We start from the raw sequence: 15,367 nt of genomic DNA, 5'->3' as shown, positions 1-15,367 counted from the left end.
TTAGCACAAAAGCAAATAACATACAAATTGTTAGAAAGACAAAGATTGCTTGCTCTATATGCAAAATGTTTTCAAAGCTCCCTCTAAACTCCAATTTCTTTTTGTTCCTCTGCTAATTTCTCTCATGTTGGCAGCAGTGACAGACAGGCACACTGAGTAATTACCACAGAAGCAAGATTGATTAGTTCTCTCAAAGATAAATGAGAAGAATGGGGATAAAGTGACACATCTAATAAGATCCAACCACCATCAATGTATCATTTAAACGCAAATTTGCAGAAATGCAAAAAACACGTCGGCATTGATGAAAACTTCAGTCCTCAATTCTGAAGTTTGGACGCCAAGCCAAGATGACAATAGCTTTTCCATTTCACTCCAGACTGTAAGGCTTTCAGCACAGATCATACGCTCTGATTAGGTATGCATGGAAGCAACAGCTTCCAGTGCTGCACTGAGAGTGCACCTTGGAATATGTATCAGATTCTGTGTCGTTTTGCATCAGATGTTGTCACTTCCTAAACCTTTGAAAGACAGCTCTTGCTTACCCCAGCTATCTCTCTCTTTGAGATGCCACGAATGCGAGCATAGAAATACAGATGTTCTTCTCCAGTGAGCAGATCGTCGAGTGCATCCACCTGGGGACAGTAGCCGATGTTAATTCCCTGGCCACGGCAGTCCATGATGTCCACCAAGCGCCTGAGGCCAAGAAAAATATTTTAAAATGGTATCAAATATGATTTCCTCTCTGAGACATATTTAATAGCTTTAGAATGACATGTGAACATTTGAAATATATTTGTATCCTTAAAAAAATTATGTAAGAACTACGCTAAAAGCATTGTCCTATTTCCCTCAACACTGCACAAAAGAAATGTGAAATGCTTGAATGTTTTGTGTATGAGCTAGTTGTCATACAGCTTACCCATTCCTATCCCTGATCTGTGCGGATCCATCAGTGGGGCTCACGTCTCCAGTCAGCATCTTGAAGGTGGTTGTTTTTCCTGCCCCATTCACTCCCAGGAGGCCAAAGCACTGAAAGGCAAAGACTTAACTTAGTAACTCAAATATTTATTGAGAAAGCAATACGATTAAACTGATGTTCATGCAAGGTTTCGGAGCCTGAGTCTACAACAATGTAGCAAAAACAAAGTTAGTGGTTTAATACAAATGGATAAACAAAAAGTTATTGAGAAATAATTTAACCTTTAAAAAATCTGATAATAAATGTCAGTTTGAACAACAACTTTGTAAAAGCAGTCCACAGCATCACAAAATATGGATACTTGGAATTAATATAGTATTAGTATTTGATTATATAATAGCTATAATTACAAAAACTGAATTTGGTTTAAATCCTTCATGATGAGCTGTACAAGAACTAAACTCTTTAGAAAACAGCATAATTTAGACATTATTTGGACTGCTATGTTTGGATAATTATAGAGATTTGTTTCTGCCACAAGTTGGTAATTAGGGAAACAATGACCACTTCACGTTCACACAGTCTTAATCAAATGCCATTGTATTTCTAATTTGTGTTGTTTGTGAGTTCTTACCTCTCCAGCAGGGATGCCCACCGACAGCCTCTTGACAGCAGGGACCTTCTTATTGAAATTTTGGTAGATCTTAGTGAGCTGGTTGATCTGTAGAAGGTCTGAGCTGGTTGCTCCACTGGCCACCCGGAGATTCTCCATTGCCACATCCTCATCCTCTACTTCAAGGTCAGATGGAGGCAGTGTCTTTCTCCCCAAGATCAGATGCCTATAAGAAGAGAGGTACTGAACCCACCATCTTCTGATACACTGCTCTACCCACTGAGCCACACGTTGTTGCACCTGGTGTATGTCCGATCTCATAACAGCAAGAAGACTGAAAAAACAGACCTCGAAACAACATTCTATACATGTTGTATTGGTTTTAAGGGTTAAAATGAGCGCACCCTGACTTAGTGTTATTCATTTAGCATCTGGCACCTTACCTAACTTTCCGTATGAGAGTCCTGTTTAGCAAGAGGCGCAGAGTGAAGAAGAAAAATCCTTGGATAATGGAAGAGATGAACATCCAGCCCAAGGTTTCTGTGGAGAATGGACTCTTGTAGGCGTCAATTCCGTAGCCACTGAGAATCTGGACCTCGATGTTCGACCTGGCCAGCAGCATCAGTCCATTTCCAAAGGTGAACTGGGGGAAGATGAGGAATGCGTTGCTCAGCTTTTTCAGGATATCCTGGCTGATCTGTTAGGAAGAAGAAAAAGAAAACAAAACAAAACTATGCTTAAAAATCTTGTTTTTGAACTAAATGTTGTACTCTGCATGGATATGTGAAGCATGCTAGTTACCTCAGAGTTGTGCATTGATATTTGTCCCAAAAAGTATAGAATGGAAGTGGTGATGATGGTGTTGAGGCTGATGAAGAGGTTGATGCACACATAGGTAATGAAGGCCTTTTCCACATCTTTGAAGATACCCGCGAGCAGATACATCCATGGGAATGTGGCAAACCTGAGAGTTTGGCAAAGGAAGAATATTTTAAAGTAATTTATCACAAATAACCTCCAGAAAAAAAATGTCAACGAGGGTCTCTAAACAGACCAAACAGTCGATTTGAGCTTGATGAAAGCAGGCACAGAAGAATATTGAAAAAAGTAAAGTGGAAAATACCACACTAAAGAAGAGTAAACATTCAGTTTTGATGCCAAAACAGACAAGGATAAATTACTTTTCTCTTTTTTCTCCAGGTGGAGGAACTTCTCCTTTCGTTTTTCTCTCACATAATCTACTTCGTTTGATTGGGGGGAAGGGTTAGAGATGAACAGAAAAAAAAGGGGAAACAACTAGAAATGAAAAATAAAAAAAGAGGAAAGGAATTGAAAGAGACACACAGCTAGACAGAGACAAAGCATATGTGTGCCATGTCCAAAAAAAAGGTGCTTGGTAGGCAGACTGTGGGTGCCAAGCCATGACAAGGAACAGAAGCAAGAAGGCTGCACCCACCTGGTCTGTGGACAGATGGAGCAGTGCGATTACTCATTGCTTGGGAGGGAGACATCTGTCTGATAAATGAGAAGCAGAGTGCTGACTCTGCCTACGATGATATAGGACTCAGTGTGAGGCCTGGGAACAACAACGGCCAACACAGGGGTCTAAATTCCCACTACAGTTGGTGAATGATATAATGGAGTCTTCCGGTACAGACAAAGAAAACATGACACACTATTGGTTTGAAAAGTCTGAATATCTTTATCAGAAGGACTTTTAAACTTGAGATCCAGCTGTCACTGTATTAGGATCTATTTATTTCTTAGGCCTCTGTCTGTCTATGGAGTAATTATGTTGGAAGGGATTTTATAACAGAAAAAAAAAACAGTTGTCTTTACGTTTGACAGTAGCAGCCTCCGTCTGGTCTGTGCTGTGAATTTAGCCTCGCAGCACACAAAGTAACGCCCAATAGAGATTAGAAATCCCAGTGCGTATGCGAGGAAAGGCTGTTGTAAATGTAGGAGCAGTTGAATGATCACAAGGCTTAGAAAAATACTCTGTAAGAAACATTTGATTTTTGATTGATCCAGAGATTCACTGTTTGCCAACAAGATTTCAGTGTTCACATTGATAATATTTTACAGGCAGCCAGAAGCTTTGTGCCGACTTCTTGTTATACACTGATGCTTAGTCAGAAGCCCCTGGCCCTTATACCACAAAGCAATATGTACCCTCCCAGTGAAAATGTACATTTATTTTGCTGAAGGTTTTATAGACTTTAAATTCCACCTTTAGAGTTTGGGGCTTGGGAGGATAAATTCACAAAAATCCAACAGGATTTCTTGCTCACAAAACCCAATAACAAAATTGGAAATTATCTTATTGTCACTATGTTACCCTTGTAACTTACAGTTTCTTTCAGTTCAAGACAAAATTACTATTTGGTTAAACCGCCTCTTATGATGCCCGGGAAAAGTATGTACTTCCCCAGGATTTAGCTTGTTGAAATCACAAACCTCAAAGTATATAATTTTTGAAAAATCACTGTGGACCAGCACTCCCCTCACAGTTGTAGTATCATGTTGTGGGGATGCTTTTCTGTAGTCAGTACAGGTACATTGATGGGAAGCTAAATAAAGTTAAATCCAGAGCAACATTGGAAGAAAACCTGTTAGGGGTTGTAAAAGCCCTGAGGGGAGGTTCACCTTCCAGCAGGACAACAACCTTAAGGATAAAATCAGAGCTACAGTGTTTAGATCACAGCATATTCATGAGTTAGAAAAGCCTACTGAAAGCCCACATCTAAGAATAATTTTCAAAGGTGACAAGAGACAAAAATAACTGATAAAAATCCAGGATTTTTATCTAATCAGAGTTTAAGGCCATAAGGATGCATAAAACCGGTATAGAGATGCTCTAACAACTAATATAATTGAATTGAAGAAAACTTGTAATCTCAAAAAGAGGTAGCTCTACAAATCATTGTCTTAAGGGGCATAACACATGGAAACTACTTTAGAATTTTCTTTTGTAAGCAGAAAAAAATAAATAACTTATATTTTCCTTTACAATTTTGCACCTAGTTTTACACTGCTTTATGTTGGTTTATCACATAAAATACCAATAAAAATGTATTGATGCTTGCCATCAAAAGAAAACACAAGTTCAAGAGGCTGAATACTTTCAATGTAATGTGATGATCTGCACCACAAAGGGTTGATTGATACATCAGAGACTAGTTATGGAGCAACACATCCTAAATTAGAAGTAGAATACTCGGAAGAAAATTAGAAAGATTGGAAAAATGGAAAATGAGTTATTTAATGTACTGGTTTGATTAAAAAAAAAAAAGTTTCGTATAACTTTTAGATTTAAGAAAAAAATAGTAAAGTCTTCATAGTATTCCAATCTAAAACTGGTTATTGTCTCTCTACAAATTTCTAGGCCGTTTGATACTTTTGAGCAATTGTAATGTTTTCAAAGGTTACAGATGAGTAAAAATAACTATCATAACCAAAACCTAACTGTTTTAACAAAATTCTGTTTTGTTGCTATTTTTTTTTCTTTATAATGTAGAATTTACAGCTAATGTAGCATAAACTGAATTATTTCTGTGAAGGTTGGAACAATATAATGACCTAATTTCTTATCACATAACATACATTTCAGGAGAAAAGTGCAACTGCAAGCAACAGCAAAAAAAATAAATAAATAAATAAAAAATGTTCAATTTCTAAACATTTTCCAAAAATACTAACCCAAAGAGCACAAAAAGTAGGCTGACGGCATCCAAATTTTGTCGATCCGTAAAGGCAGGAATTTGGAAGGCAGCAAACACACAGATGGTCAGTGTCACTGGGATCAAATAAATGACCTGTGGGGCCACAAAAACAGATTACCAATTATGTGCATGATCAAATCAGATACCGGAATGTTCCTTTTGGTATGCCTCCTCAATACAAAAAGACATACCATGTCATAAAAGAAGTTCACAGCCCAGTAGAAGGGCTCGCTGATGCCGGCAATGTGCTGGAGCCTCTTGGAGCCGTTGTGGTGCTCACTGACTTCGTAGATGGCAAAGCTGGCTGTCGCAATTGAAAATCCTGTCAGTATACACATGGCCACCAAGATATGAAGCATTCCCTCGACACTGTGGGGGAAAGAAAAAAATCATTCAGATGATTGGATTAAGTTATGCTCATACTTCTTGAAGTGTCATTAATCAGAAATATTCTTGAGGAAGATATTGGAGCTCGCTTTGCTTCGTCTGGACTGCAGCGAAGACAAATGAACCAATCTACTGGGAAGTGCCAGAATTCTTTGACAATTGCTTGAAAAGGGTGGCCCATTTTTAAGTTTTGCATCTGATGATCATTAGTGTCCCCTGTTGAGATCTGACTTAATTTGAACAATTGAAGTGGCTAGCAATAAATGGAATCTCATTAATAAGTAATTCTTTGTACAAAAGGATTAATGTCCCTCACTTATAACAAGACAGCACCAAAAGAAAAAAAAAATAATTAGACAGCTTCATGTTGAGATTACTGTTGTGGAGGCTGTTCTGATTCAACATAGCTTCAAAACCTTGTTGAAGCTATGTTCAATTTTTGATGGTCAAATTATTTGAAGCCCACAGTCAGCAGCTGTTCATTTCTCCAAAGCTTTTGTACTTCCACTGAAAACTGCTAAACTACATTTGGTACTCTGCTCTAGTATGGCTAAAACACCACAGATTAGCCTGAAAATATTGCACAAGGCTGTGAGGAGGATGTGGATAAATCTGCCAGAGTGACCAAGAGGGAGGGTGAGGCAACAGCAGAGAGGGACATGTGGTGGGTGTTTTCAGGGCAGCGCTTACTACAGAAAGAAGCCAGGAACGGCAGCTACTGAGCAGGGTTGTTATCATTGCAGCCAAGATAGCCTTACAATTTCTCCCATGGGCACAGCTACAGCAAGGCAAGAATCAAGACATTTTAAGGGATACATCTGCCATATCTTTAACACAGCACAGGCCAAATCAATATATCAAGCGAGGAAGCCAAGTATTACCCAAGAGTGAATGAATGAGCAAATGTGGCTGCTGCAATATGTCAGCAGGCTGCAGCTCAGACAACAGAAGAAATTAGTAATAAGTCACAACGAATCGACTGGTAAAGGGTTAGCTCGACTGGGGTAACAAAAAGAAGCAGGGTATTTGAAACAACAAGGCTGCTAAAATTTCTTCTCAGAGTTTAATTTCCAAAGTGAAATACAAAGTATTTTTAATAAACTAATACTCTAAAGCCAGAGAGAATCAATCCACCTTAGTGCCACCTTAAAGATAAACACTCATTACTTTGGGACTCTGATCAATAGCGCAAGCTAAGAAAAATCCGTTTAGAAAATCAAATATGGGTAAATACTGCTGTCATGTATCTCCCTGTCCTTAATCCACTGTGACTTCACAGTCCAATTTTGAAAAATAGATTTATTTATTTTTATCATCTCAGATCACGCAAACAACAAACCATATTACCTTCTAACTGGGGTAATTTTAGAATATTTACACTAACAACTGTTGATATCAGTGATGGACAGAGAAATGTGCAGGATTTGCTCAAAGATAATCAATTTTCCAGTTGTTTCTAGACTGAATAGTATATGCAGAAAATCTCAGTCATGATAATAATTAACATTTTTGAGGAAATACACACAGAAAATGTGATTTAATAATTCTAGCAATGCTAACACATACAAGATGCTAGCATCTGCTCAAAATGTGGACTTTGCCATTCATTTGTTGACTTAAAATGACAGTTAAGTCATGCTTCACACTGCTCTCTAATGCATCACCTCCGTTTTTCATATGAGAAATTATAACCATTAATGATGGGAAGGGTGTAAAAACGTAATTTGAATGTTTGTCTTACACATTCTTATATTAAATATTTCAACGTCAGCTGTCATTTTTTACAAAACTGGAGATCTTAAATCCACAGCAGAATTTTCAATTGCTTCATCAGTGGTTGATACAGGTCTTTTCCATGATTATAGCTGTTTGTGCTTTTGCGTGCTGGTAATCAGTTCAGCAAAACACTGAGCTTAGTTCTTACACTGTGTCTTCATCATCCATCCGGCCAAAGTAGGGGTGGTTGGAGACAGAAATGGCTGTAATAGAAAGAAACAAGGTATTTTATTATCAGTGGTTAAAAAAAAAAAAAAAAAAGAATACTGCATGCAAGCTGTTTTTTCAGCACAGAATCAAATGAGCAATGATATTCTCTTAGCCTGGGACACAGTCAATTGCAAAATGCACAACAAGATGATTTGATTTGCTGGCGCACACAGAGGGGGAATTCAATTTACTTTGTCATTTTCCTGTGGAATTCTAGATGCTCACTGACACAAACAACTCTTCCTCATGTTTTTGCTTATATTTCCTGAGATGGGAAGAGCATGTGTCCACCTGAAGCACATTAGCCTCAGAACAGAATGGAGGATTAGTGCACTCCTTAAAAGCACCAAGAGTGCAAAGATGGGACATTTATGACTAATGCAAATTCATATTCATATCATGTTTGTATTCATCTTTAGCTGCTTTCACCATTAAAAAAAAATCATATTTTGAAGTATATGCTCCCCTATTTATGTATATATGTATATTATATACCTGAATAAAGCAAAAGATAAATAGGAGCTCTTTGCTGATGGAGACACTTCCAGCATTTGGCATGCTGATTTGGGTGAGCCTTCATCTATGCAAAGAGTGTCTGCATAGTGTTGCATGAGATAAAGTTGTGTTGTTATTAGGTAATTGCTTTGAGATTTAGTGTGGTACTTTCATCTATGTGTGACAGGTATAATGTCTCTAAGTTACTACCAACTTTTAAAGACATCTGAAACAAATACGACATTCTGTGTTATTAGTAGAACACAGTGTGTGTGACTTGCATTCAGATGAAAAGGAGGGTAATGTTGGAGTTTGCTTTTTGTTAAGTTAACTGTGAAATATCATTACTTAATTTTTTTTGTGTCTTCTAAATATACCATGTTTTCTACAACTCAAGTCTGCTATAGGTGTTTTATTATTCTTAGTAGTACATTTCAGCTCATAACTTTGGGTTATTAAACAGCTGACACAATGTACATTTTCTCAAGAGGTTGCTACACAAAGTCTCCCAATACAAAATGCAATACCAGTGAGTGATTAAAATCTACAGTCTTGACAGTAGAGACTGATGATCTAAAGTGTTACAGCACATCTGCAATAGTGGGTGGATATGGTCAGAAATCCTGCGAGAGGGGGATGAAAAAACTGTTTGATGCAGACATCTAAAGGCTCCCAGCCCACTGCTTACACTGTGGTGCACAATGTGAGAGTGAGAGCATCAGTTTTGACAGATAAACTGGTCACCTTGAAAAGTAATCTCACTGGATCCACACCCTTGCCAGCCTCCCCCATTAACGGTAACATTTAAATGGTTACACGTTTTCCTGGAGCAGTTCTATCATCTGCAGGGGAATTAAAATGCATGCGTCTGTTCTTCTGTTCATGCACCATATATGTTTATTTATGCAGTTTTTATTATTCATATGTGCATGTATGTGTGTTTATATCCTGCTCAAAGGCAGATGGTCGGGGTGCTTCTCAGGGCTGAAACGAAACAAAAAACGTGGGCCAGCCTTGTCTCTCTTTAGCATAGTTCCCTAGTGAGTGACACTAATTAGTATGCACTACGCATCATGCTGTTAGTGTAAGGATACACAGCACCCCCTGGCTTTAATCTAGCAAAAATGAACCATAAACAAGCAGTTTGTCGCTGTCTTTACTTAGAACACAAAATGTGCAGGCTGCACCTGGTAATGCTGATATGCTAATATTGCTGATATGTTTTTATTAATTTTTTGCTATCCTGTGTTTTTTTTTTTTCTAATCAAATTTTTATATTAACAAGAACAAATTGGTTGCCTGAAGGAATGTCAGAGATTAACAAACAAAACTGAGGCTATAACTTCTCAAAAATATCTCAAAATGACATTAAGCTTCAACCAATAGTAATCCTATTACCTAATTATTTCTGGTATTACCTGAAGACCTTGAAACAATTTCTTAAATTCAGCTTACCATATTTCTGTGGATCTTTGTCTGCTGGAATATTGGAACGCAGGATCAAGTTGTTGAGGCTGTTTAAGTATGCTGGCATTGTGTGATGGCCCTCTGGGTTGAACCAGACCTATGGTTATGTAGGCAAGCATTAAAAACAATCACCCACTTCACAGTGGTAAAATTCTGAAAATGTAAATTAGCTCAATGAAAGAACACCTTAATGATTCGCAGAGCTTCAGATATTATTGTGGGAAAGCCTTTACTGCACAAGTGTCGCAGTTAAGTTTATTGATGACAACAGAGACGATTTAACAGTCCGGCTCCATCGTAGAGCATAAATCTTGCAGAGTGTAATTAAGACGTTATATATTAACTTTTAAGAACTCTTCAGCTCAGCAATTAAAATTATAAGATGACACTTTGTGGGCGAGTGGGAAAACAAAGTTACCTTTGACAGTGTGCGGTTTTTGGGAACAGCCTTAATGTCCATTCGCAAGTCTGGTGGGAGCGGCATGCCAAAAGCAAAGCCACCATACCTGAAAAATCAGAGTGGACACATCGATCAAAACAAGCAGCTCTGGTTCCTCGTGAGAAATAAAATGCGACATGCACTCTGTTTTTCAGTGGATTCTTCTCTTGTTCTCACAGCAAATATCCAACACTGAGGTAAAAAGCATTTGAGGGAAAACCTCAAAGTATGAACATGAAGAGTCATCCGAGGCATACAGGAGGCTAGTTTATCTCAAGCTGAGCAACAATGAAATGAAAGCTTTGAGGAATTATCAAACAAGTTTTTACATTTCTGCTCTCTCCTCTCTACAGTAACGCAATTTTTGAGAGACACATTTAACTAGAAATATTCAAAGTGCTGTCACACTGTTTCACATCTATCACAATGTATCATGGTGCATTTTACGTGTGGCTAAATTAGATGAAAGGAAGTGTGTTTAGGGAGTGTTAAGTCTTGTCACATCTATGCAGTGGCAATTTCTGAGATGCGCAACCGCCCAGGGCAGCATCTTTCCGGAGCGGCATGAGAACGTCAATATTAAGTAATCAGTAAGCTACATATATTTGCTTTTAGTGGATTTAGAGAGCTGCCTATGGGAAGTAATATTCCTTAGCCCTGATTAGAAAAAATAGCAAAAATGCTCTCATCCATGGGATACAATGCCATATTAGAGAATATTACAATTCATTAATATTCATTTTTGGGTTTAAGTTGAGGTTAAAATGGTTCAAATCAAAACTGTATTTTAGTGAAATTACTAAAATACAGATAGCAGGATAAAATTGGGCAGAAAACAACATAATCAAATTATGCAAAACATGTCAGAGTAATACTTTGACTTGCTACATCAAAATATAATCAAATAATATTTTGCAACTCATTAATAAAACATGAGTAAAAATTTTGTTGCATCACTATTAAACAAAGCTAAATTATTCTCTATTCACCTGTTTCTGATGAAGTCATTGGCTGTAGCCACAAGGTAGTTCTCCACGTTGATGCCAGTCAGATTGTAAACGATCTGAGACGAGGGGATCTTTTTGAAAGGGGGCTGAGAGTTGTCCTTGTCGCAAATCTGTCACATACAGAAGACGCAAATGGTTCACAATTGCCCATTTTTAACAATGATGGAGAACGTGGCCATCAGAGGAGACAAGTGAGAACACAAAAACTCACTCACTCGCACATATACTGTTCTCCCTGACCCAGACTCACCTGTTCCTCTTTGGTGCACTGACACACACTAAATGGTTTGGAGACGTTCCCACTGGAGTGCCAGCTGTTTGTGCTCCTTGTACAGATCCTTTAACAAAAAAAAAAAAAAAAAAAAGATTTTCAGTGAGACAAGGCAGCTTGACATGTGTTTGTGATCATACCTTTTTCAAGATTCAGAATTGAAAGTAAATCAGATCTTGTATGTTTTGCTGTGCCATACTAACAATGTGCATTGCTAAACTGAGAGAAGAGTAAAATCCACAGTGACTCATGAAGTAGCTTTGAGTTTGGGTGGTTTCAGTGAAACTAGAAGTTAAATATATTCTCTGATCACAGTTTTCCAAGCTGTTTAATGTGTTGTGATAGTACGTGAAATGTGTTTGTGTCGGTTATTGCTCGACTCCCACACAGTTTACTTTCCACCAAGTGGTTTAAGGGACACTATGTGCAAATAAAACAACAGACTGCTGAAATACATGCACAGTAATGATGATGATGATAGTTAAAGTGTTTTTTTAGATTTACTTCTGCAAACACAATGTTTAGCAATAATCAATATAATTTTTCTATAACAGAAAGTTGTGAGCAAACATGGAACCTGTTTTATGCTTTTGGTATCTTTTTTTTAATGTTTCCTTTCAATGATTTTTGGAGGGGGGGTGGAAAGGCAGGGGGTTTAAAATTCCCCATGGTTCTGCTTCATGAGTGCCAACATTGATTTGAGGGCCTGCAAGGGGAAAATCTCCCCTATAAACACGAGGTGTTTATGGAATACAGATGATGCTGTCACATCGCAGAGACCTGCTGCAGGCTTTCAGCCTCGTTCCTCGAGCTGAGCAGCAAGGAAATGAAGAGGAGAGACATAAGAGAGAGAGACCAGAGAGAATGAAAAATAAAAGACTGGAGAAAGGCTGACCAGTGAAATAAAGAGAGAACCAGGAGGCATGGGAAGAATAGCAATCGCTGGAAAGTGAGGAGGCAGTTAGCAAAATTAGTGTATTTTTTAGCAAATGGGAACAGCTGGAAGCGTAATTACGTACTGGTTATCAGAGTTGTCGAGGCAGGCATTATCGATCCCAGGGAATGACATCATGGTGTCCACCAGATGGCTGGATTGAGGGTTCTGATTGCTGTGGAGTCAGAAAACACTTTGTTTAGGCTTAAAGGTACCCTGAATATTTCAAGCAAAATGATGCAACCTAAAAGAAAAAAAGTCAGTCTGAGATTTTATTTTAAGGAGGGTTGCATAAGATCAATATATTAATCCTGGAACTGACATGTAGACACAATTGGTGATATTTACTGAAAACCACAAGCACGTGAAAGCCAGAGATGAAAGGAAAGCATAAAACAACTGACCGGTCACTTTAGATTTAGCTGGTTTTGTTTTAGTCACCCCCTTCTCTTAATTTAAACTCAGGAATACACTCTCATAAATAAAACAATGAGATGATTACCATTGTTGATACAAAAACCCCCCAGGAAACGAGATGCCTGAAAATAATGATAAAACCTACAAACAGGAAAGCCTTATGTGCATCTAATCTGCCTTTGTGCCCCCACCCATAACATTCCTGTTAAATATAATGAAGTGTCATATTTTTGGTCTAATTTGTATGTCAAGTTAAAGAGGTGTAGGAGGAGTGTCCACTCCATCTTTGATATGGATTCACACTTCAGCATTTTCTCCCCTGCTTCTTGTCCCGCTGATCAAACAACAGAACATGTTGAGGATGAAGTTATCTCACGATCTACTGACACTCTTCATCTCTCTCCCTTTGATCAAGCATCAGAGCTCTCTGCATCTCGATGACCTCAAATCTTTGCATTCTTCGCCAGCACCTTGTACTTAAAGTCCATCTGCCCTTCAACAAACTACCACTTTAAATTGATTGTACAAGAGTTACATGCAAATTATGTGGAAAGAAGTGATTAAATCACGCATTTGTGGAATATGCTGCTATTTCTATTTCAAATGTTCTGAGATTGTATCCCGTGAAATCAGAGTGGGGTTGCTTCTTTTAGGTTATTTCTATATGCAACAACAAAAAGGTTCTGTCTGAAACTGTGCTGATAAGGACTTTAAATTCCCCTGACCAAAAAAAGCATGTGATCAAATCTCATGCTTTTAGTTTCCAGCTGAGAGGAGTGATTGCACAAGCGCTACCATTTGTCTGGAGCCCTGATTAGCCTGATTTACTTCTTTGATTTCCATTTCTGGTGTGGCCTGTAATTTCTCTGCCAAAGGGATCTGACCTGAAGAAAGAGTAGCTCGGCCCGACGTTGTAGAGAGCAGGGCTCAGTTCCAGCTCAGGATAATGCTGCACGTCGCTCTTGATGGAGCCCAGGCCCATAGCAGCTATCACAAAGAGAACAGGAAGCAGGAGCTGGGCAAGCAGACTCTTCCAGTCTCTCCGGGTGTGATGGAACCTCTTGATCAGAATGGCTGTCAGCTGCTGCCAGGCCAGGGCCAGGCCAGATACAGTGGATGACCTGGTAAGGTCTGGAAAACATCAACAAGGTGTTTTTTAATGCACAATGATCATAGAGGATAAAACAGTTCCAGAATATATCACCCCTTTGAAGAAATGCTGTGGTCTGTGCAGTTATTGCTATTTCAAGTCAAAGACCAGCAAAGATTTGTGCATAATTATTAAAGTTTTGCAACATAAATATTTGAAACCAGGAGGGGAATCTGCCGTTAGCCCTTTTTACTCTGATACCCCCAAAAAACTGCAACTAATTGCCTTCAGAAGTCACATCAATGAATCTCCCTGTGTGCAACTTAATATCAGTATAAATATAACTTTTTATGTAGGACAACTATCAAATGTGTTGTCAAAAGAATGTCAAAAAGGAAGTCATTGTAAGGAATGCAAAAAATGGTAGAATGGTTGAAATGCCTTGCTGCTGAAATATGCTATACACATAAAATTTGATTTGATTTTGATTTAGAAACAGAAACGATAAGGAGCAACGTCTTCTGGTATGTTGAGACAAAACATTTTGACTTACCAAGTATGGTGGAAAACTATAAATGCACTTCACACTTAAAACCGACAATCCCGGAACAGCGGCGGTTAGAGGGGAATGCTTCAGATGAAGCTATATTAATGAGTAACAATGGCTCAGGCAAATTCCAGACATCAAGTCGAAAAAAAAAATGTCTCCATCCGATCTGAATGAGCTTGACCCATTTTTCAAAGAGGAAAGCACAAAGTAAGCTGGTAGAAGACTCCCTTAAAACTGTAACTGAACTGCAGCAAAATGTGTTTCTACAAAGTTTTCATTTAACAGGTTTATCAAAAATACACTTTTTGGGTGGTTTTTCATGCATTTAACATTTTTTAAATGAATGCACTACTTCGTGTTGGAAACTGCACTAAAATACTGTGAAATCTGTGATTGTAGCATGGCAAAATGTAAGCAGCTTACGGGAAGAGAAATACTTTTGAAACGCACTGTAGTGGATTAATGGAAAACCAAAACACAACAGGTGAAGAACAGGAAGAGAAAAGAAGCAACAGTTGAAGCGAGCAATGAAAATAGCATTTCAACTCACTGATCTTGTCACTAGCGCTGCAGCTGCTTTCACAGGAGTCTGATGTGAAGCTGTCAATAGATGCGGTGTCAGAAATTGTCTCAGAGATAGACAAAGGTCCGTCCTGAACGTCTGGACTTCCGCTGGTCAATTGGAGAAATATCTGCATATGCCCAAGTAAAAAGGCTGCATTCAGTCATAGTTCAGCCTCTATTTTCATTTTTCATATGTGGTTGTGTACAAGCTGACCTCCTCCAGTGTGGTGTCAGACACGCCATAGCCTCCAAGCTGAAGATCGTCCAAGTTGGCATCCAGCGCAGTCAAGAGGGAGCGATATGATGAGGCGTTGGATGAAGTGAAGGGAGGTAGAGAATAGACCACATCACCCCTCTGAGCTTCTTTAAGCCGTGCTTCAGGAAGATGAGCTTGGATGAAGGCCTTGAGGTCAGCATTGTCAATTCGCTGGGCTTCTGGGCTTTGGATCTGTCAGAAAAACAGCAGAAATGTTTAAATCTATTTTTTTCCTATCTGGTAACAT

General features: G+C 38.5%; 1 protein-coding gene across 1 annotated transcript in view; it reads right to left on the bottom strand.

Moving 5' to 3' along the window:
• The window catches only part of abca12 (ATP-binding cassette, sub-family A (ABC1), member 12), a 65,899-nt gene that overhangs the window by 8,462 nt on the left and 42,070 nt on the right, over positions 1 to 15,367 (bottom strand). The window contains exons 50-65 of the mRNA XM_055032055.1: positions 15,079 to 15,312; positions 14,851 to 14,992; positions 13,545 to 13,791; positions 12,329 to 12,418; positions 11,289 to 11,376; positions 11,021 to 11,148; positions 10,011 to 10,098; positions 9,581 to 9,689; positions 7,569 to 7,623; positions 5,449 to 5,626; positions 5,235 to 5,350; positions 2,337 to 2,499; positions 1,979 to 2,232; positions 1,557 to 1,761; positions 923 to 1,032; positions 546 to 696 (exon numbers count right to left, since the gene is read on the bottom strand). Of these exons, the coding sequence (XP_054888030.1) occupies positions 546 to 696; positions 923 to 1,032; positions 1,557 to 1,761; positions 1,979 to 2,232; positions 2,337 to 2,499; positions 5,235 to 5,350; positions 5,449 to 5,626; positions 7,569 to 7,623; positions 9,581 to 9,689; positions 10,011 to 10,098; positions 11,021 to 11,148; positions 11,289 to 11,376; positions 12,329 to 12,418; positions 13,545 to 13,791; positions 14,851 to 14,992; positions 15,079 to 15,312 (2,358 nt within the window). The remainder of the gene's footprint in view (positions 1 to 545; positions 697 to 922; positions 1,033 to 1,556; positions 1,762 to 1,978; positions 2,233 to 2,336; positions 2,500 to 5,234; positions 5,351 to 5,448; positions 5,627 to 7,568; positions 7,624 to 9,580; positions 9,690 to 10,010; positions 10,099 to 11,020; positions 11,149 to 11,288; positions 11,377 to 12,328; positions 12,419 to 13,544; positions 13,792 to 14,850; positions 14,993 to 15,078; positions 15,313 to 15,367) is intronic.

Source organism: Poeciliopsis prolifica, unplaced genomic scaffold, assembly GCF_027474105.1.
Source record: "Poeciliopsis prolifica strain line A6 unplaced genomic scaffold, Auburn_PproV2 SCAFFOLD007, whole genome shotgun sequence".
NCBI lineage: Eukaryota > Metazoa > Chordata > Actinopteri > Cyprinodontiformes > Poeciliidae > Poeciliopsis > Poeciliopsis prolifica.
This window is presented reverse-complemented; position numbering and strand designations above follow the sequence as displayed.